We start from the raw sequence: 22173 nt of genomic DNA on the forward strand, positions 1-22173 counted from the left end.
TTCACTGCTGGTTTTGCCATTTGATGAAACACTGCATCCCGATGGGCTCCGCAGCGCCTTCCTCCGCCTCCCTTCTGCCCTCTTCCCTCCCGGATCTTTCTGGATGCGTGGATCCAAAGGAGGCTTTCGCACACCTTTCCCAAATATTGCCCCTGGCACTTGCACAAATATTGACCGTCTGGTGAGCACACAGGCCCGCTGGACGACACGTGTTTGCCCCAGGACACCATCAAACTGGTCACGTGGTCCCAAAGAATAAACCGGGGGAAGGAAGGAAGGATCTGGTGCCCGTCCACTTCCAATCCCATCATCCCCTTCCTGCCTCCTTCTCTTCCCAAGCAGAGAGGACGCTCCGGAGCCGGCAAGGAGTCCTGGCGAAGGCAGGAGGAAGGCTCAGTGCTACGGCCTCCCTCTTCCCAGGGAGCAGATCCTGTTTTTGTCGACCTGGGAAGCGCTGCAGGAACACAAGGAGTGCCTCCTAAAGGTAGGTCCCGCCGAGATGGGGAGTCTGCTTTGAGTTTGGGGGTCCCTTCTTGTGCCTGAACAGGGAGACCAGGGGGCCCATCCAGTTATGATCCTAAGAGATATATCTGTCATGTGTGTTCGTATAATAATAATAATAATAATAATAATAATAAATATCTATAAATATCTGGGCATACTACAGCTGGACAACATCAAGCATGAACATGTGAAAACTGTGGTCAGCAAAGAATACACACAAAGGCTCAGAAAAATTCTCAAAAGCAAGCTCAATGGAGGCAACACCATCAAGGCCATAAACACCTGGGCCATACCTGTCATGAGATATACTGCTGGCATTATAAATTGGACACAGGTGGAACTGGACAATTTGGACAGAAAAACAAGAAAACTCATGACCATTCATCATTCACTGTACCCTCGCAGTGATGTTGACCAGCTATATCTGCCTAGAAGATCAGGGGACAGAGGACTCTTACAAGTAAAACAAGCAGTGAAAAAAGAAGAACATGCCCTGGCAGAATATGTAAAGCAAAGTGAAGAACCTGCTTTGATTGAAGTCAAAAATCAGAAACTCTTCAAAACACAACAGACAAAAAACCAGTACAAGAAAACTGCACTACAAACTAGAGTTGACAGCTGGCACAACAAAACATTGCATGAAAAGTTCCTTGACAAAATTGAAGGAAAAGCTGATAAGGAGAAGACCTGGCTCTGGCTCACGAATGGGACCCTGAAGAAGGAGACAGAAGGCCTGATCCTTGCAGCCCAGGAGCAAGACATCAGGACAAAGGCAATTCAGGCCAAGATCGAAAAATCAGCTGATGACCCAAAATGCAGACTGTGCAAGGAAACCAACGAAACCATGGATCATATCCTCAGCTGGTGTAAGAAAATCGCACAGACAGACTACAAACAGAGGCACAACTATGTGGCCCAAATGATCCATTGGAACTTATGCCTCAAGTACCACCTCCCAGCAGCAAAGAACTGGTGGGATCACAAACCAGCAAAAGTATTGGAAAATGAGCACGCAAAGATACTGTGGGACTTCCGAATCCAGACTGACAAAGTTCTGGAACACAACACACCAGACATCACAGTTGTGGAAAAGAACAAGGTTTGGATCTTTGATGTTGCCATCCCAGGTGACAGTCGCATTGATGAAAAACAACAGGAAAAACTCAGCCGCTCTCAGGACCTCAAGATTGAACTGCAAAGACTCTGGCAGAAACCAGTACAGGTGGTCCCGGTGGTGATGGGCACACTGGGTGCCGTGCCAAAAGATCTCAGCCTTTGGAAACAATAGACATTGACAAAATCACCATCTGCCAACTGCAAAAGGCCACCCTACTGGGATCTGCACGCATCGTCCGAAAATACATCACACAGTCCTAAACGCTTGGGAAGAGTTCGACTTGTGATTTTGTGATACGAAATCCAGCATATCTATCTTGTTTGCTGTGTCATACAACGTCGTTGTGTCAATAATAATAATAATAATAATAACAACAACTTTATTCTTATACCCCGCCCCATCTCCCCGAAGGGACTCGGGGCGGCTTACATGGGGCCAGGCCTGGACATCAACAATATAAAAGCAAACAAAACAATAAAGCAAATCATTCAGCAATAAAAATAACAATATCGATAAAAACGGTCATAAAAGGTCAACTGTTGTTGTCGTATGTTGTTGTTTATTTGTTCTGTCGCTTCTGACCCTTCATGACCACATGGGTATTTATTTATTTACTACATTTATATCACACCCTTCTCTTGAAGGGGACTCAGAGCGGTTTACAAATTATATATACATACATACAATATATTATATTATTAGCAATATTTGCATTATATGTTACTATATTGAACTGTGCCACTGTACTGTAATATTATTAGTAACATTGCAAGTAATATATAATTCATATCATTATATTGTATTATTATTAGTATTATCTTGTATTACATTGTAATATAATTATCAATATTATATGTATATTCAATATATTATTCCCATAGCACAATATTACAATTATATATTACTGTATTGAACTATACCATTATACTGTAATATTATTAGTAACATTGCAAGTAATAGATAATTCATATCATTATATTGTATTATTATTAGTATTATCTTGTATTACATTATAATATAATTATCAATATTATATGTATATTCAATATTTTATATTATTCCCATAGCACAATATTAACATTATATATTACTATATTGAACTATACCACTGTACCGTAATATTAGTAGTAATATTACGTGTAATATATAATTCATATCATTATATTGTATTATTATTAGTACTGTATTATCTTGTATTACATTATAATATAATTATCAATATTATATGTATATACAATATATTATATTATTCCCACAGCACAATATTAACATTATATATTACTATATTGAACTATACCACTATACCGTGATATTATTAGTAATATTGCATGTAATATACTCGAGTATAAGCCGACCCGAATATAAGCCAAGGCCTCTAATTTTACCACAAAAAACTGGGAAAACATTGACTCCAGTATAAGCCAAGGGTGGGAAATTTCAGAAATAAAAATAGATACCAAAAAATTACATTAATTGAGGCATCAGTAGGTTAAATGTTTTTGAATATTTACATAAAGCTCCAATTTAAGATAAGACTGTCCAACTCTGATTAAATCATTATTCTCATCTTCTTCAATGTCAATGTGCTTATGTATCCTTTTAATAATCACAGAGTGAAATAATACATGTAATAATAAAATAAATAAATACAGGAAAATAATACAAGTAATAATAAATAGAGTAAAATAATAAATGCAATAATAATAAGATCAGAGTGAAATAATGTATTATTAATAATAATAAAAATAGAGTAAAATAAATGTAGTAGCAACAATAATAGAGAAAAATAATAAATGTAATAGTAGCAATAATAATAGAGAAAAATAATAAATGTACCGTATATTCTCGAGTGTAAGCTTACCCAAATATAAGCCAACCAGGACCCTCACCCGAGTATAGGCCGAGGGGCAGGGCCGTAGCCAGAAAAAAATTTCGGGAGGGGTTTTGAAAATTTCGGGGGGGGGGGGGGTTGAACCCTTAGCACACACCTTTCCCCGCTACAAACCTGTCAATATCTGCTTGAAATAGTGCCTGGAGGGACTCTTAATGTTTTGCGTCTCATAGACTTAGCATGGGGATTTGGTTAACCAGTTAAAATTCATGAGTAAACCAGGTTTTTTTTATAACCTGAAAAATTTCGGGGGGGGGGGGGTTGAACCCCTAAAACCGCCCTCTCGCTACAGGCCTGCCGAGGGGGGCTTTTTCAGTCTTAAAAAGATGGCCGAAAAACTAGGCTTATACTGGAGTATATACAGTAGCTAGCATAGCATGTATATATATGTGTGTGTGTATAATATATATAAACACATACACATGGGTCAGGGTTGGGTGGTCCTTGGGGTCCTGTGATGGCAAGCTCCTTCTTTCTGCTTCAGGCCGGCCAGATTGTGGGGCTGGACATGGAGTGGCGCCCCTCCTTTGGGGTCCTGGGGTCCAAGCCCCGCGTCTCCTTGGTCCAGCTGGCCGTCCGCGACCGGGTCTTCCTGCTCGACATGCTGGCCCTTCTTCGGCCGGAAGGGGCCCAGGAAGAGGAAGAAGCCCTCGACCAGTTCTTCCGGGAGCTCTTTGCGGATCCCAACGTCACCAAGCTGGGTAAGAGAGCCCTTTGCAATGGGAGTTGTAGTCCACTTTGGAAGGGGAGGAGCCTTGGAGGAGATGGAGACATGGAGGGGTTCCGTTCCTTCCTTCCTTCCTTCCTTTCTGCAGGTTATGGGATGCATGGAGACTTGGCGCAGCTGGCAAAGAGCCTGCCCACCTTCAGTGCCATGGAGAAGCAGCTGTGCAACTTCCTGGACCTGCTGAAGGTCCATAAAGTGATCCGAAAGGTCAGAAAACGGAGGAGTGGCCCCAGTGGCTTCTCAAAGGGGAGAGCACCCATTGGGCAGGGCCCAGAGGGAGAGGGGGAGCTTGGCGTTGGGACCTCCTTCCACTTGCTTCTCCATCATCTTCATCATCCATGAGATGATACCCACATAGACATCCAATAGGCCTCACAACCTTTGAGGATGCCTGCCATAGATGCGGGTGAAACGTCAGGAGAGAATGCTTCCGGAACGTGGCCATACAGTCCGGAAAACTCACAGCAACCCAGTTGTTGTTATCATCATCTTCATCATCCATGAGATGATACCCACATAGACATGCAATAGGCCTCACAACCTCTGAGGATGCCTGCCATAGATGCGGGTGAAACGTCAGGAGAGAATGCTTCCGGAACGTGGCCATACAGTCCGGAAAACTCACAGCAACCCAGTTGTTGTTATCATCATCTTCATCATCCATGAGATGATACCCACATAGACATGCAATAGGCCTCACAACCTTTGAGGATGCCTGCCATAGATGCGGGTGAAACGTCAGGAGAGAATGCTTCCGGAACGTGGCCATACAGTCCGGAAAACTCACAGCAACCCAGTTGTTGTTATCATCATCTTCATCATCCATGAGATGATACCCACATAGACATGCAATAGGCCTCACAACCTTTGAGGATGCCTGCCATAGATGCGGGTGAAACGTCAGGAGAGAATGCTTCCGGAACGTGGCCATACAGTCCGGAAAACTCACAGCAACCCAGTTGTTGTTATCATCATCTTCATCATCCATGAGATGATACCCACATAGACATCCAGTAGGCCTCACAACCTCTGAGGATGCCTGCCATAGATGCGGGTGAAACGTCAGGAGAGAATGCTTCCGGAACGTGGCCATACAGTCCGGAAAACTCACAGCAACCCAGTTGTTGTTATCATCATCCTCATCACCGTCCCATGATCTAACGGGACCTTGTGTACGGGACCTCCTGTCTCAGGGCTCCGTGGGTCCCATCTCTCTTGTCTCCTCACCTACGTCTTCCATAATAATAAATTTAATAATAATAATAATAATAATATGTTGTTGAAGGCCATAAAAGCCTTCATTATTATTATTATTATTATTATTATTATTATTATTATTATTATTATTCTTTGAAACACAACAAGATGAGTCCGCAACAGACACTCTGCTGGCTGTTGTATTGGATCACACATCGGACACTTCCTAAGTGTCTAGGACTGTGTGATATTATTATTATTATTATTATTATTATTATTATTATTATTATTATTATTATTATTATTATTATGACACAGCAAACAAGATAGACATGCTGGATTTCATATCACAAAATCCCAAGTCGAACACTTCCCAAGTGTCTAGGACTGTGTGATGTATTTTCAGATGATGCACCCGGATCCCAGCAGGGTGGCCTTTTGCAGTTGGCAGATCGTGATTTTGTCAATGTCTATTGTTTCCAAATGCCGGCTGAGATCTTTTGGCACGGCAGCCAGTGTGCCCATCACCATCGGGACCACCTGCACTGGTTTCTGCCAGAGTCTTTGCAGTTCAATCTTGAGGTCCTGATAGCGGCTGAGTTTTTCCTGTTGTTTTTCGTCAATGCGACTGTCACCTGGGATGGCGACATCAATGATCCAAACCTTGTTCTTTTCCACAACTGTGATGTCTGGTGTGTTGTGTTCCAGAACTTTGTCAGTCTGGATCCGGAAGTCCCACAGTATCTTTGCGTGCTCATTTTCCAATACTTTTGCAGGTTTGTGATCCCACCAGTTCTTTCTTGCTGGGAGGTGGTACTTGAGGCATAAGTTCCAATGAATCATTTGGGCCACACAGTTGTGCCTCTGTTTGTAGTCTGTCTGTGCGATTTTCTTACAGCAGCTGAGGATATGATCAATGGTTTCGTCAGCTTCCTTGCACAGTCTGCATTTTGGGTCATGAGCTGATTTTTCGATCTTGGCCTGAATTGCCTTTGTCCTGATGTCTTGCTCCTGGGCTGCAAGGATCAGGCCTTCTGTCTCCTTCTTCAGGTTCCCATTCGTGAGCCAGAGCCAGGTCTTCTATTATTATTATTATTATTATTATTATTATTATTATTAATTGCCTTTGTCCTGATGTCTTGCTCCTGGGCTGCAAGGATCAGGCCTTCTGCCTCCTTCTTCAGGGTCCCATTCGTGAGCCAGAGCCAGGTCTTCTCCTTATCAGCTTTTCCTTTAATTTTGTCAAGGTTCTTTCCATGCAATGTTTTGTTGTGCCAGCTGTCAGCTCTAATTTGTAGTGCGGTTTTCTTGTACTGGTTTTTTGTCTGCTGTGTTTTGAGGAGTTTCTGATTTTGGACTTCAATCAAAGCAGGTTCTTCACTTTGCTTGACATATTCTGCCAGGGCATGTTCTTCTTCTTTGACTGCTTGTTTGACTTGTAAGAGTCCTCTGCCCCCTGATCTTCTAGGCAGATATAGCCAGTCAACATCACTGCGGGGGTGATTATTATTAAATATATTATTATTAATTTATTATTATTATTATTATTAAAGTTATTATTAAAGTTATTATTCTTATTATTATCTTTATTATTAAATTTATTATGATTATTGTCTGCCTCCTCCCTCCTCCCAGGGCTCCCCAGGGGACCTGCAGAAGGTGGATGCCGAGCGGTCAGAGGTCCGAGGGCGCAGGGCACGGGGCCTGGCGGAGCGTGGCCTGAGCCTGCTGGTGCAGGAGGTGCTGGGCAGTCCGCTGGACAAAGCAGAGCAGCTCTCCGACTGGGAGAAGAGGCCCCTCCGGGAGGAGCAGCTCCTCTACGCAGGTCTGGGGATCGGGACCGTGGCCTGGGCTGGGAACCCTCTTCCGGTGAAAGGAAGTTGTGCTGAGGCCTTCTCCTTTCCTTTCCTCAGCCTCGGACGCCTACTGCTTGCTGGAGGTGTATGCAAAACTGCTAGAGGACCCGGCCTCCTTCGGACTGAGTCCCGAGACGTTGGCCTTTCTGATGGGCAGAACAGAAAGCGCAGAGGTCCAGCAGCCCGGTGGTCAATCCGCAGCCGCAGGGGACTCTCCTCGGCAGGAGGAGGAGGAGGAGGAGGTGAGTAGCACCACCTCCGAAGGCCATCTAGATGGTCTTATAAAACCATCAGTTAGGAAAGGGACCCTCAAGGGACATCTAGATGATCTCATCAGGACCTCAGAAGACCATAGATAAGGAAAGGGACCCTCAAGGGACATCTAGATGGTCTCACAGGACCATAGGTAAGGAAAGTGACCTCCAAAGGCCATCTAGATGGTCTCATAAGGCCATAGCTAAGCAAAGAGACCTTGAAAGACCATCTAGATCATGGTCCCTCAGATTTTTGAGGGGCCGAATTATCATTTGAGAAAAAAAAAACGAACAAATTCCTATGATCACTGCACGTGTCTTATTTGTAGTGCAAAAGAAAACAACCCAGCAACAATTACTTATTTATTTATTTACTACATTTATACCCCACCCTTTCTCACCCTGAAGGGGACTCAGAGCGGCTTACAAGTTGTATGTACATACAGTATACTATTTTATTAGCATAGCACAATATTAGCATTATATATTACTATATTGTACTATACCATTATACCGTAATATTATTAGTTTTCTTTCGTGTCAGGAGCAACTTGAGTTGCTTCTGGAGTGAGAGAATTGGCCGTCTGCAAGGACGTTGCCCAGGGGACGCCCAGATGTTTTTGATGTTTTTACCATCGTTGTGGGAGGCTTCTCTCATGTCCCCGCATGGAGCTGGAGCTGATAGAGGGAGCTCATCCGCGCTCTCCCCGGGTGGGATTCGAACCTGGCAGCCTTCAGGTCAGCAACCCAACCTTCAAGTCACTTAGTCCACTACGCCATCTGGGGCTCCAATATTATTAGTAATATTACATTTAATATATAATATATAATTAATATTATTATATTATACAATATTATTATGTTGTATTATTATTATTATTAGCCGCCCTGAGTCCCCTATGGGGTGAGAAGGGTGGGGCAGAAATACTGTAATAAATAAATAAATAAATAAAAATTATATTGTATTACATTATAATATTATTATCAATATTATTTGTATACACAATATATTATATTATTACCATATCATTCATTTACAATATTTCATTTACAATATTGGTAAATGAAAGAACAATACAATATTTAAAAATAAAAATAATATTAACCAACATACTGTAAATTTATCAGGATTTCAGTGGGAAGTGTGTGCCTGCTTCTGGGCAATGAGATAATCAAGTAGGATTGTTGTTGTGCCTTCAAGTCATTTCAGACTTTGGGCGAGCCTAAGTCTAAAACTGTGAGCGGGGGCCAGGTAAATGGCCTTGGAGGGCCGCATCCGGCCCCCGGGCCTTAGTTTGGGGACCCCGATCTAGATGATCTCATAAGACCATAGGTAAGGAAAGTGACCTCCAAAAGACATCTAGATGGTCTCATAAGGCTGTAGCTAAGCAAAGAGACCTTCAAAGACCATCTAGATGATCTCATAAGATCATAGGTAAGGAAAGGGACCCTCAAAGGCCATCTAGACAGTCTCATAGGACCATAGGTAAGGAAAGGGACCCCCAAAGGCCATCTAGATGGTCTCACAGGACCATAGCTAAGCAAAGAGACCTTCAAAGACCATCTAGATGACCTCGTAAGACCATAGGTATGGAAAGGGACCCTCAAAGGCCATCTAGATGATCTCACAGGACCATAGGTAAGGAAAGTGACCTACAAAAGACATCTAGATGGTCTCATAAGGCCATAGCTAAGCAAAGAGACCTTCAAAGACCATCTAGATGATCTCATAAGACCATAGGTAAGGAAAGGGACCCTCAAAGGCCATCTAGATGGTCTCACAGGACCATAGGTAAGGAAAGTGACCTCCAAAAGACATCTAGACGATCTCATAAGACCATAAGTAAGCAAAGAGACCTCCAAAGACCTCCAAGTTTAGGACAGGGGCCAGGTCAATAACCTTGGAGGACCTCATCCAGCCCACAGGACTGAGTTTGAGGACCCCTGCTTTAAAATGAGGCTGGGTTGTTGTGAGTTTTCCAAGCTGTATGGCCATGTTCCAGAAGCATTCTCTCCTGACGTTTCTCCCACGTCTATGGCAGGCATCCTCAGAGGTTATAAGGTCTGTTGGAGGCAAGTGTGAATGCTGCAATTGAGGATGCCTGCCATAGATGTGGGCGAAACGTCAGGAGAGAATGCTTCTGGAACATAGCCATACAGTCCAGAAAACTCACAGCAACCCAGTGATTCTGGCCACGAAAAGCATTGAAATGAGGGTGTGGGCTGTCTGTACCTCGTCCCCCAACCTCCCCCTTTTGCAGGATTGGGACCCGACCTCCGTTGGCACTCCATCCATCCCGACGCCGGTGGTCACTCCGGTCCAGGACTTCCGCGTGGTCTGCGACAACATGCTCCAGGGCCTGGGCCGCCACTTGCGCTGCCTCGGGGTGGACGTCCGGATTTTGGAGAACGCCGACGACCATCGGAAAGCGGCCGAGGTGGGACACCATTCAGGCCCTCCCAACAGATGGCCACCCAGTCATAGAGATAGGTCAAATAGATAGATATGATTGATAGAGATACATGTGATTGATATACAATATATTATACAATAATATATAATGATATAATATATTGTCTATATATATAATATTGATATAATATTATAATGTAATACAATATGCTAATAATACAATTTAATAGTATTAATTACATGAAATTATAGTGGTATAGTTCAATATAGTAATTTATAATGATAATATTGTGCTATGCTAATAATATAATATATTATGTTATGTATATTATATTCTGTATGTACAGTAGAGTCTCACTTATCCAAGACTCGCTTATCCAATGTCCTGGATTATCCAACACATTTTTGTAGTCAATGTTTTCAATATATCGTGATATTTTGGTGCTAAATTCGTAAATACAGTAATTACTACATAGCATTATTGTGTATTGAACTACTTTTTCTGTCAAATTTGTTGTATAACATGATGTTTTGGTGCTTAATTTGTAAAATCATGACCTAATTTGATGTTTAATAGGCTTTTGCTTAATCTCTCCTTATTATCCAACGTATTCGCTTATCCAATGTTCTGCTGGCCCATTTACGTTCGATAAGCGAGACTCTACTGTACATATAATTTTTAAGTCACTCTTGGGGATGGGATAGAAATGTAGTAAATCAATCAATAAATAAATCATAGAATCCTAGATCCCAAGGGCCATTCAATCCTACCTTCTTAGGCAGAAGGACACAATCTAATCCCTCCCGCCAGATGACCATGCAACCTCATAGACATTGTCAGATTCATGGAGAAATAGGACTATAGGATGAAAGAATCTAAGAGTTGGAAGGGACCCCACGGGTTATCCAGTCCAACCCCCTTCTGCCATAAAGGAAGACACAATCCAAGCCCTCCCAACAGATGGCCATCAACCTGCGTCCTGATGCAATTGGAAGAGCGAGGTGGCTTTCCCGGCTCCTCCATCCTTTGTGCTTCTCCCTTTCGGTGCTTTATCAGGGGGCTTTTTGTGAGCAGGTGGGTTTGGGCTCCCGGTTCCCATGGCTACCCAAAGCGGCGGTCCATGCTTGGGTGGTCACAGATAATGCGGACAGGGGTCCCCTTTCCCTTCTCCTCTCTCTCCGATCGCATTGAAACTCATAGGGATGGATCTGTGCCATCGGGTTCCTTGCACTTGGGGTTTTCCTGGTAGGATTTTGGGTTTTTTTTTTAATTCTAGAGTGTTAAGAAACCCCCAAGGACCCCAAAGGAGGATCAAGCCTTCCCTACAGAGGCCCATCCAAACATAGATACATGGTCATAGATATAGAATCATAGAATCATAGAATAGTAGAGTTGGAAGAGACCTCATGGGCCATCCAGTCCAACCCCCTGCCAAGAAGCTGCATTCAAATCACCCCCGACAGATATATTATATCATGGATTGATTGATTGAGAGATGATTGGGATATATAATTACTATATTATATATCTAATATAGGTGTTACTATGCTTATATATATATATATATAGTATATAATATACAACATAATTTACAATAATATATAATAATATTATATAGTGTATATACATATAATATTAATAATATTTTGTAATACAATATAATACTAATAATATCATATAATAATATTAATTATATATTACATGTAATATTACTAATAATATGAGAATATATTGAAATAGTACAATAGAATAATTTATTGCCAGTATTGTGCTATGCTAATAATATAATATTGTATGTAAATTTAATTTGTAAGCCGCTCTGAGTCCCCTTCGGGGTGATAAGGGCGGGATATAAATGTAGTAAATAAATAAATAAATATATATATTACTATATATGTACTATATACAGTATAGTCTCACTTATCCAAGCTAAACAAGCCAGCAGAAACTTGGATAAGCGAATATCTTGAATAATAAAGAGGGATTAAGGAAAAGCCTATTCAACATCAAATTAGGTTATTATTTTACAAATTAAGCACCAAAACATCATGTTATACAACACATTTGACAGAAAAAGTAGTTCAATACACAGTAATGTTATGTTGTAATTACTGTATTTACGACTTTAGCACCAAAATATCATGATATATTGAAAACATTGACTACAAAAATAGCTTGGATAATCCAGAAGCTTGGATAAGCGAGGCTTGGATAAGTGAGACTCTACTGTATGTGATATATTTTTATATATATGTAAGGCATTGAATTTTGCAATTTATTATGTTGTAAACCGCTTTGAGTCCCCCCAGGGGTGAGAAAAGCGGTATTGAAATGCAGATAATAATAATAATAATAATAATAATAATAATAATAATAATAATAATAATAATAATATATTGTATTATTAGCATTATGTTGTATTACAAAATAATATTAATATTATATGCATACACAATCTATATATATAAAAGAGTGATGGGATCACGGCGACCAACAAAACAACAAAACTACAGGCCCCCCAACCTCGAAATTTGACAACACAACCCATCATCCATGCCTCTAGGTTGATACAACAAAAAGAAAAGAAAAATAAAGTCCTAATTAGAGAGAGAGGAATAATTGCTTTGATCCAATTGATGCCAGTTAGAAGGCTAAGCTCCTCCAACTTGGTCTCCTAGCAACCCAATAAAAAATAATTAAAAACACTAAAAAATTAATACAATAAAATACTATAATAACAGAAAATAATTAAAAATAATACAAGAAAATAATACAATATAATAAATAAAAATATAACATACAATAAAATTAATAAAAAATGCAAATGAAGTCAAATAAAAATTACACAACAATTTTTAAACAATACCACCACCACTTTGCCACAGCAACGCATGGCCGGGCACAGCTAGTATGTTATAATATTATATATTATTGTAAATTGTATATATGTATATAGGTATACATACATGGTCATAGATATATTATATCATGGATTGATCGATTGAGAGATTTTTGGGAATATATAAATATATGATGGATAGTGCCTAGAATTCTGGAGTTGGAAGGCCATCCAGCCCAACACCCTTCTGTCAAGAAGGTCACTATATAATCCCTCCCAACAGATGACCATTCGACATCTCATGGAATTCTGGAGCGGGAAGGGGTCTCTCAAGGGTCAGAAGGGACAGGGTTTGGCTCTTCCTAAAGCACTTTCTTTTTCTACCCCTTCCTCCCAGATTGCCCGGCAAGAGGGGCGCGTCATCTTAACCTCGGGGCTCCCCTACCAGACGGTGAGTAGGCACCACTTTTTGGTGTTTGAGTGGCAGCCAAATGGGGTGGTTGGACTGGATGGCCTTTCGGGGTTCCTTCAAACTCTATGATCCTCCTGTGGAGGTCTTTAAGTAGAGGCTGGATGGCCATCTGTCGGGAGGGTTTGGATGGTTCCTTCCAAAAAACTGAAATTGGGCTGGATGGCCTTTAGGAATCCCTTCGAACATTGGAATTCTATATCTATCACACACACATACACACACACATATATACTATATATACTCGAGTATAAGCCTAGTTTTCCAGCCCGTTTTTTAAGACTGAAAAAGCCCCCCTTGGCTTATACTCGGGTGAGGGTCCTGGTTGGCTTATATTTGGGTCAGCTTATACTCCGGAATATATGGTACATTTATTATTTTTCTCTTCTTATTATTGGTATTATTACATTTATTATTTTTCTCTATTATTGTTGCTACTATTACATTTATTTTACTCTATTTTTATTATTATTATTAATACATTTATTATTTCACTCTGATCTTATTATTATTACATTTATTATTTTACTCTATGTATTATTACTTGTATTATTTTCCTGTATTATTATTATTATTATTATTATTATTACATGTATTATTTTACTCTACTTATTATTACTTGTATTATTTTCCTGTATTATTATTATTATTGCATTTATTTACTCTATTTATTATTACATGTATTATCTTCCTGTATTTATTATTATTATTATTACATTTATTATTTCACTCTGTGATTATTAAAAGGATACATAAGCACATTTACATTGAAGAAGATGAGAATCATGATTGGATCAGAGTTGAGCTTGATGTAAATATTCAAAAGCATTTAACCTACTGATACCTCAATTAATGTAATTTTATTGGTATATATCATACATATGTGTATGTGTGTGTGTGTGTGTGTGTGTGTGTGTATATAAAAATATAAAAATTATATCTATCTATCATAGCTATGGCTGAATGGCCATCTCTTAGGAGGGTTTGTTTGGTGCCTTCCTTGATATCTGTCAAGGCTATGGTTGGAAGGCCATCTATCGGGAAGGTTTGGATGATGCCATCTTGAATGGCAAATCGAGGTTGGATTAGATGGCCTTTAGGGATCCCTACGAATATTGGAATTCTATATTTGTCACACACACATATGTATATGTATATATACATACACATATATAGCTATCATATCTATCACAGCTATGGCTGGATGGCCATCTGTTGGGAGGGTTTGGATGGTGTCTTCCAAAAATTGGGGTTGGTCTGGCCTTTTGGGGTTCTTTCCAACTCTAGATTCTATGATCCTCCTGTGGAGGTCTTTAAGTAGAGGCTGGGTGGCTGTCTGTTGGATGGTTTCTTCCAAAAAAACTGAAATGGGGCTGGATGGCCTTTAGGAATTCCTTCGAACATTGGAATTCTATGTCTATCACACACACATACACACACACACACACACACATATATATACACTGTATATACTCGAGTATAAGCCTAGTTTTCCAGCCCTTTTTTTAAGACTGAAAAAAACCCCCTCAGCTTATACTCGGGTGAGGGTCCTGGTTGGCTTATATTTGGGTCAGCTTATACTTGAGAATATATGGTACATGTATTATTTTTCTCTTATTATTATTGGTATTATTACATTTATTATTTTTCTCTATTATTGCTACTATTACTATACGTTTATTATACTCTATTTTTATTATTATTAATATATTTATTATTTCACTCTATTATTATTATTATTTCATTTATTATTTTACTCTTTGTATTATTACATGTATTATTTTCCTGTATTTATTGTTATTATTATTACATGTACTATTTTACTCTATTACTGTATTATTAAAAGGATACATAAGGGCATTTACATTGAAGAAGATGAGAATAATGATTTGATCAGAGTTGGACAGTCTTATCTTAAATTTGAGCTTGATGTAAATATTCAAAAACATTTAACCCACTGATGCCTCAATTAATGTAATTTTATTGGTATCTATTTTTATTTCTGGAATTTACCACTCTTGGCTTATACTGGAGTCAATGTTTTCCCAGTTTTTTTTGTGTGGTAAAATTAGGTGCCTCGGCTTATATATACGGTATATCAGTCATATCTATCTATCATAGCTATGACTGGAAGGCCATCTGTCAGGAAGTTTTGGATGGTGATCTCCTGCATGGCAAATTGAGGTTGGGCTAGATGGCCTTTCAGGGTCCCTTCCAAATTGGGGTTGGACTGGATGGCCCTTGGGGTCCCCTTCAACCTTAGGGTTCTACATGGTCTTTAAGTAAAGACTGGATGGCCGTCTGTTGGGAGGGCTTGGATGGTGTCTTCAGGGCAGAAGGGGGTTGGAGAGGGTGGCCCATCTCTCTATGCTTTTCATCTCTTTCTGCCTCCTTCCGCAGCTGAGGTCCCAGGTGGGAGAGGGCCGCTGCTTCCGGGTGGACTGTGCCCAGCGGGCCAAGGAGCAGGCCTTGCAGGTCCTGGAACACTTCCGGGTCCAGGTGACCCTCGCCGACATCTTCAGCCGATGCCAGGTAGGACCCCTCCTCAGATCCAAGGCCTTTGAGAAGAGCCCGATGCTTAGAGACAAATCCCACACACTTGGACCTAATATGCATGTGTGCTGTGTTATGTACAAATAAATCTATAATAATAATAACAACAACAGCAATAATTTGCCCAGTCCATAATAATGATGGTAATACATATTATTGTTGTTATTATTTTTTATGACACAGCAAACAAGATAGACATGCTGGATTTCGTATCACAAAATCACAAGTCGAACACTTCCCAAGTGTCTAGGACTGTGTGATGTATTATCATTATTATTATTATTATTATTATTATTATTGTGTGACACAGCAAACAAAATAGACATGCTGGATTTCGTTTCACAAAATCACAAGTCGAACACTTCCCAAGTGTCTAGGACTGTGTGATGTATTATCATTATTATTATTATTATTATTATTATTATTATTGTGTGACACAGCAAACAAAATAGACATGCTGGATTTCGTTTCACAAAATCACAAGTCGAACACTTCCCAAGTGTCTAGGACTGTGTGATGTATTATCATTATCATTATTATTATTATTATTATTATTATTGTGTGACACAGCAAACAAAATAGACATGCTGGATTTCGTATCACAAAATCACAAGTCGAACACTTCCCAAGTGTCTAGGACTGTGTGATGTATTATCATTATTATTATTATTATTATTATTATTATTGTGTGACACAGCAAACAAAATAGACATGCTGGATTTCGTTTCACAAAATCACAAGTCAAACACTTCCCAAGTGTCTAGGACTGTGTGATGTATTATCATTATTATTATTATTATTATTATTATTATTATTATTATTATTATTATTGTGTGACACAGCAAACAAAATAGACATGCTGGATTTCGTTTCACAAAATCACAAGTCAAACACTTCCCAAGTGTCTAGGACTGTGTGATGTATTATCATTATTATTATTATTATTATTATTATTATTATTGTGTGACACAGCAAACAAAATAGACATGCTGGATTTCGTTTCACAAAATCACAAGTCAAACACTTCCCAAGTGTCTAGGACTGTGTGATGTATTATCATTATTATTATTATTATTATTATTATTATTATTATTATTATTGTGTGACACAGCAAACAAAATAGACATGCTGGATTTCGTTTCACAAAATCACAAGTCGAACACTTCCCAAGTGTCTAGGACTGTGTGATGTATTATCATTATTATTATTATTATTATTATTATTATTATTATTATTATTGTGTGACACAGCAAACAAAATAGACATGCTGGATTTCGTTTCACAAAATCACAAGTCAAACACTTCCCAAGTGTCTAGGACTGTGCAATGTATTTTCGGATGATGCGTGCAGATTCCAGCAGGGTGGCCTTTTGATTATTATTATTATTATTATTATTATTATGTTATTATTATTACTGTGTTGTCGAAGGCTTTCATGGCCTGAATCACAGGGTGGTTGTATGTTTTCCAGGCTGTATGGCCATTTCCAGAAGTATTCTCTCCTAATTCTCTCCTAATTCTTTCCTAATAATAATAATTACAGTATTATTATTTGTCCAGTCCATAATAATCATAACAATAATGCATATTATTGTTATTATTATTATTGACACAATGACATTGTATGACACAGCAAACAAGATAGATATGCTGGATTTATTATTATTATTATTATTATTATTATTATTATTATTAGCCTAGTCCATAATAATAATAATGATGATAATAATACATGTTGTTGTTGTTGTTGTTGTTGTTATTTGCCCAGTCCATAATAATGATGATAATAATACATATTATTGTTTTTATTATTATTTGCCCAGCCCATAATAATGATGATGATAATAATACATATTATCGTTATTATTTGCGCAGTCCGTAATAACGATAACAATAATACATATTATTATTATTTGTCCAGTGCATAATAATAATGATGATAATACATATTGTTATTATTGATATTATTATTATTATTTGCCTTGTCCATAATAATGATAACAATAATACGTACTATTGTGATTATTATTATTTTCCCAGTCCATAATAATGATGATAACAATAATACATATTGTTGTTATTATTATTATTATTTTCCCAGTCCACAATAATGATGATGATAATAATACATACCATTGTTATCATTTGCCCAGTCCATAATAATGATAACAATAATACTTACCCAAGCCTTGCTTATCCAAGCCTCTGGATAATCCAAGCCATTTTTGTAGTCAATGTTTTCAATATATCATGATATTTTGGTGCTAAATTCATAAATACAGTAATTACTACATAACATTACTGTGTATTGAACTACTTTTTCTGTCAAATTTGTTGTCTAATATGATGTTTTGGTGCTTAAATTGGTAAAATCATAACCTAATTTGATGTTTATTATTGAATTACTTTTTCTGTCAAATTTGTTGTATATGTTTTGGTGCTTAATTTGTAAAATCATAACCTAATTTGGTGTTTAATAGGCTTTTCCTTAATCCCTCCTTATTATCCAAGATATTCGCTTATCCAAGCTTCTGCCGGCCCGTTTAGCTTGGATAAGTGAGACTCTACTGTATTGTGATTATTATTATTTGCCCAGTCCATAATAATAATGAAGATAATAATACATATTATTGTTGTTGTTATTATTATTACTGTTTGCCCAGTCCATAATAATGATAACAATAATACATACTATTATTATTTGCCCAGTCCATCATCGTCATCATAATTTGCGCAGTCAATAATAATGATAATCATGATAATATTGTTGTTCTCCTTTTGAGACCTCCTTAAAGGGACAGCGTCCAAGCCCTTGCCCTCTTCTGTTGTTCCTCTCTCTCTCTCTCATTGGCTGTGGCTTGTGGCTGTGAAGGTTTGTCATGTGAAAAGGCAAGCAAAGAGAGACGTAGAGCGGGGGGCCTTTGGGAACCAAATCGGGGCCTCGCCTCCCTCCCTTTGCTGGGGGCAATGGCCTTTGAAGTTGGCCTGGGAACCTCCACCCGTATGGGCTCCGTCCTGACCTGACGGAAAGGGATCCCGCAAGCCGTTGTCGTCACTGCCTCGGCCGCTTGTGTTGCGGGGCGGGAGGGGAAACGGGCCTTTTCATGTGGGCTCCGTGGAACGGGTGGGAACCCCCGGCCACCTTGGTTCCCACTGCCGTCTCAGGATGTGGGGCCCTGTGGTCCCCGAGGTCTTGTCCTGCTCTGCCTGTCTCTCTCTCAAAGCAAGGCTCCTCTTGAGAGAAGCTCCAAGAAAAGCTGCCTTGGATACCAGCTGTATGGCCCTCTGTTGGGAGGGCTTGCATGGTGTCTTCCCATCTGGCAGGAAGCAGGGGCTTGGACTGGATGGCTCTTGTGTGCCTTTCTGACTCTAGGATTCTATGATGTATCTATCATATGTGTGTGTGACCATATAATATAATGTACATACAATATATTATTAGCACAGCACAATATGAGCATTAAATTACTATATTGTACTATATCATTATATGGTAATATTATTAGTAATATTACATTTAATATATCTATATATATAAAAGAGTGATGGCATCACGGCAGCGGACAAAACAACAAAAGTAAACACCCCACAACCTCGAAAATTGACATCACAACCCCTCATCCATGCCTCTAGGTTGATACAACAAAAAGAAAAGAAAAATAAAGTCCTAATTAGAGGGAGAGGAATAATTGCTTTTATCCAATTGCTGCCAGTTAGAAGGCTAAGCTCCTCCAACTTGGTCTCCTAGCAACCCAATAAAAATAATAAAAAACACTAAAAATTAATACAATAAAATACTATAATAACAGAAAATAACTAATAATACAAGAAAATAATAAAATATAATAAATAAAAATATAACTTACAATAAAATTAATAAAAAATTGCAAATAACGTCAAATAAAAATTACACCACAATTTTTAACCAATACCACCACCACTTTGCCACAGCAACGCGTGGCCGGGCACAGCTAGTAATATATAATTAATATTATGATATTGTATTATTAGTAGTATAATATTGTATTCCATTATAATATTACTAGCTGTGCCCTGCCACGTGTTGCTGTGGCCAATTGGAATTGTAGTGAATAGCCTCGCTGCTTGAAAGCCTGGCCGTTTTCTACATAGGATATGCTTGCTGGGCCAGGTTGAATGAGATGGAGTAGCCTCGTGGTTTCCAAAGTCTGTCTTTGAAGCTGCAAGGCTGTTCAGTGTTAATGAAGGTGGGCCACAAAGGGGTTGATCTATGTGTGGAATAACGTGCAGTGTGGTCGAAAGAACTGTTATGTGGTTGAGGCAGGTGTTGCCCTGGATCTCCTTGATTAGCATTGAATGGGCATGCAGCTTCAAGGTCTGCCTGGTTAGTACTTGGAAGAATCCTTTACTGGGATGTGTTAGCTGGGTGTGATTATTTCAGTTGTTCAGCATTGAATGGTCTTGTAGCTTCCAAGCCTGGCTGCTTCCTGCGTGAGAGAATCCTTTGTTGGGAGGTGTTAGCTGGGCCTGGTTGTTTCCTGTGTGGAATTCCCCTGTGTTCTGAGTGTTGTTGTTTATTTAGTGTCCTGATTTTAGAGATTATATTGTTGTGTGTTGTTATTAGAGCACAGTAATTATTATACATTATATTGATAATGTTATATGATTTACCTGGAACAGGATTATATGGGGTCCCTTCTACACAATGGTTTAAAATTCACACTGAAGTTTTTTTTTTGTTTTTGTTTTTTTTGCTGTGGCCTAGGAGGCAGCCTGGCTTTGAAGCTGCAAGGCTGTTTAGTGTCAATCAAGGTGGGTCACAAAGGGGTGCATTCTGGTTTTTGGGTTTTTTTGGCCCCATGGAGGTTAGGGATGTATAGTTTGTAAGAACGAAGAGATGTGGATGAGGGGTTGTGTTGTCAATATTCTAGGTTGGAGGGCCTTTAGCTTTGTTCTTTTGCCCGGTGGAGTGATGCCTTTTATATATATAATCAATATTATAAGTACTGTATATACAATATATTATATATTTATAAATTATTGTATATTATACCGTGTTTCCCCGAAAATATGACAGTGTCTTATATTAATTTTTGCTCCCAAAGATGTGCTGGGTCTTATTTTCAGGGGATGTCTTATTTTTCCAAAAAGAAGAATTCACATTTATTCACATATATATATATATGTGTGTGTGTGTGTGTGTGTGTGTGTGTATATGTATATATATACAATATACAGTATAATATACAATAATATATAATAATTATAACATATTGTATATACATATAATATTCATAATATTATATTGTAATACAACATAATACTAATAATACAATATAATAATATTAATTATATATTATATTTTACATGTAATATTACTAATAATATTAAAATATTTTGATACAGTACAATATAGTAATTTATTACCAGTATTGTACTATGCTAATAATATAATATTGTATGTAAATTTAATTTGTAAGCCGCTCTGAGTCCCCTTCGGGGTGAGAAGGGCGGCATATAAATGTAGCAAATAAATAAATAAATTGTTGAACAAAAAAAATGAACATATATTATATACTATACAATAGTTGTCATCACAAAGCAGCATAACCAGACAAACTGTGAATCCTATCAAGAATTTCTTGTTATTACCATTATTTCCATGTACAACACTCTATGGTATATATACATTTACCAATCCCGCATGCTCTGGTATTCTGTTTGGCGGGCATGCTTCCAAACAAAAACTTTGCTAGGTCTTACTTTCAGGGGAGGCCTTATATTTAGCAATTCAGCAAAATCTCTACTAGGTCTTATTTTCCAGGGATGTCTTATTTTCGGGGAAACAGGGTATGTATATATATATATATATATATACACACACACACACACACACACACACATACATACATACAGTAGAGTCTCACTAATCCAAGCCTCGCTCATCCAAGCCTCTGGATAATCCAAGCCATTTTTGTAGTCAATGTTTTCAATATATCATGATATTTTGGTGCTAAATTCGTAAATACAGTAATTACATTGTAACTTTACTGCGTATTGAACTACCTTTTCTGTCCAATTTGTTGTAAAACATGATGTTTTGGTGCTTAATTTGTAAAATCATAACCTAATTTGATGTTTAATAGGCTTTTCCTTAATCCCTCCTTATTATCCAAGTTATTCGCTTATCCAAGCTTCTGCCGGCCCGTTTAGCTTGGATAAGTGAGACTCTACTGTATATGTAAAATTAGCATAGCATGTTGCTATGGCACAGGAGACAAGATGGAACTAATAATGATAATATACAGTAGAGTCTCACTTATCCAACACTCGCTTATCCAACGTTCTGGATTATCCAACCCATTTTTGTAGT

General features: G+C 38.5%; 1 protein-coding gene across 6 annotated transcripts in view; it reads left to right on the forward strand.

Annotated features, from left to right (window-relative positions):
* exd3 (exonuclease 3'-5' domain containing 3) overlaps nt 1-22173 on the forward strand; it is a 95375-nt gene that overhangs the window by 42973 nt on the left and 30229 nt on the right. For 4 of the 6 annotated variants that reach the window (XM_062959116.1, XM_062959118.1, XM_062959119.1 and 1 more), the window contains exons 12-19: nt 340-484; nt 3997-4213; nt 4328-4446; nt 7072-7261; nt 7350-7534; nt 9808-9984; nt 13197-13250; nt 15669-15800. In XM_062959116.1, the coding sequence (XP_062815186.1) occupies nt 340-484; nt 3997-4213; nt 4328-4446; nt 7072-7261; nt 7350-7534; nt 9808-9984; nt 13197-13250; nt 15669-15800 (1219 nt within the window). The remainder of the gene's footprint in view (nt 1-339; nt 485-3996; nt 4214-4327; nt 4447-7071; nt 7262-7349; nt 7535-9807; nt 9985-13196; nt 13251-15668; nt 15801-22173) is intronic. The other 2 variants (XM_062959120.1, XM_062959121.1) reach the window with 2 other exon arrangements.

The sequence above is a fragment of the Anolis carolinensis genome, unplaced genomic scaffold, assembly GCF_035594765.1.
Source record: "Anolis carolinensis isolate JA03-04 unplaced genomic scaffold, rAnoCar3.1.pri scaffold_7, whole genome shotgun sequence".
In the NCBI taxonomy this organism is placed as follows: domain Eukaryota; kingdom Metazoa; phylum Chordata; class Lepidosauria; order Squamata; family Dactyloidae; genus Anolis; species Anolis carolinensis.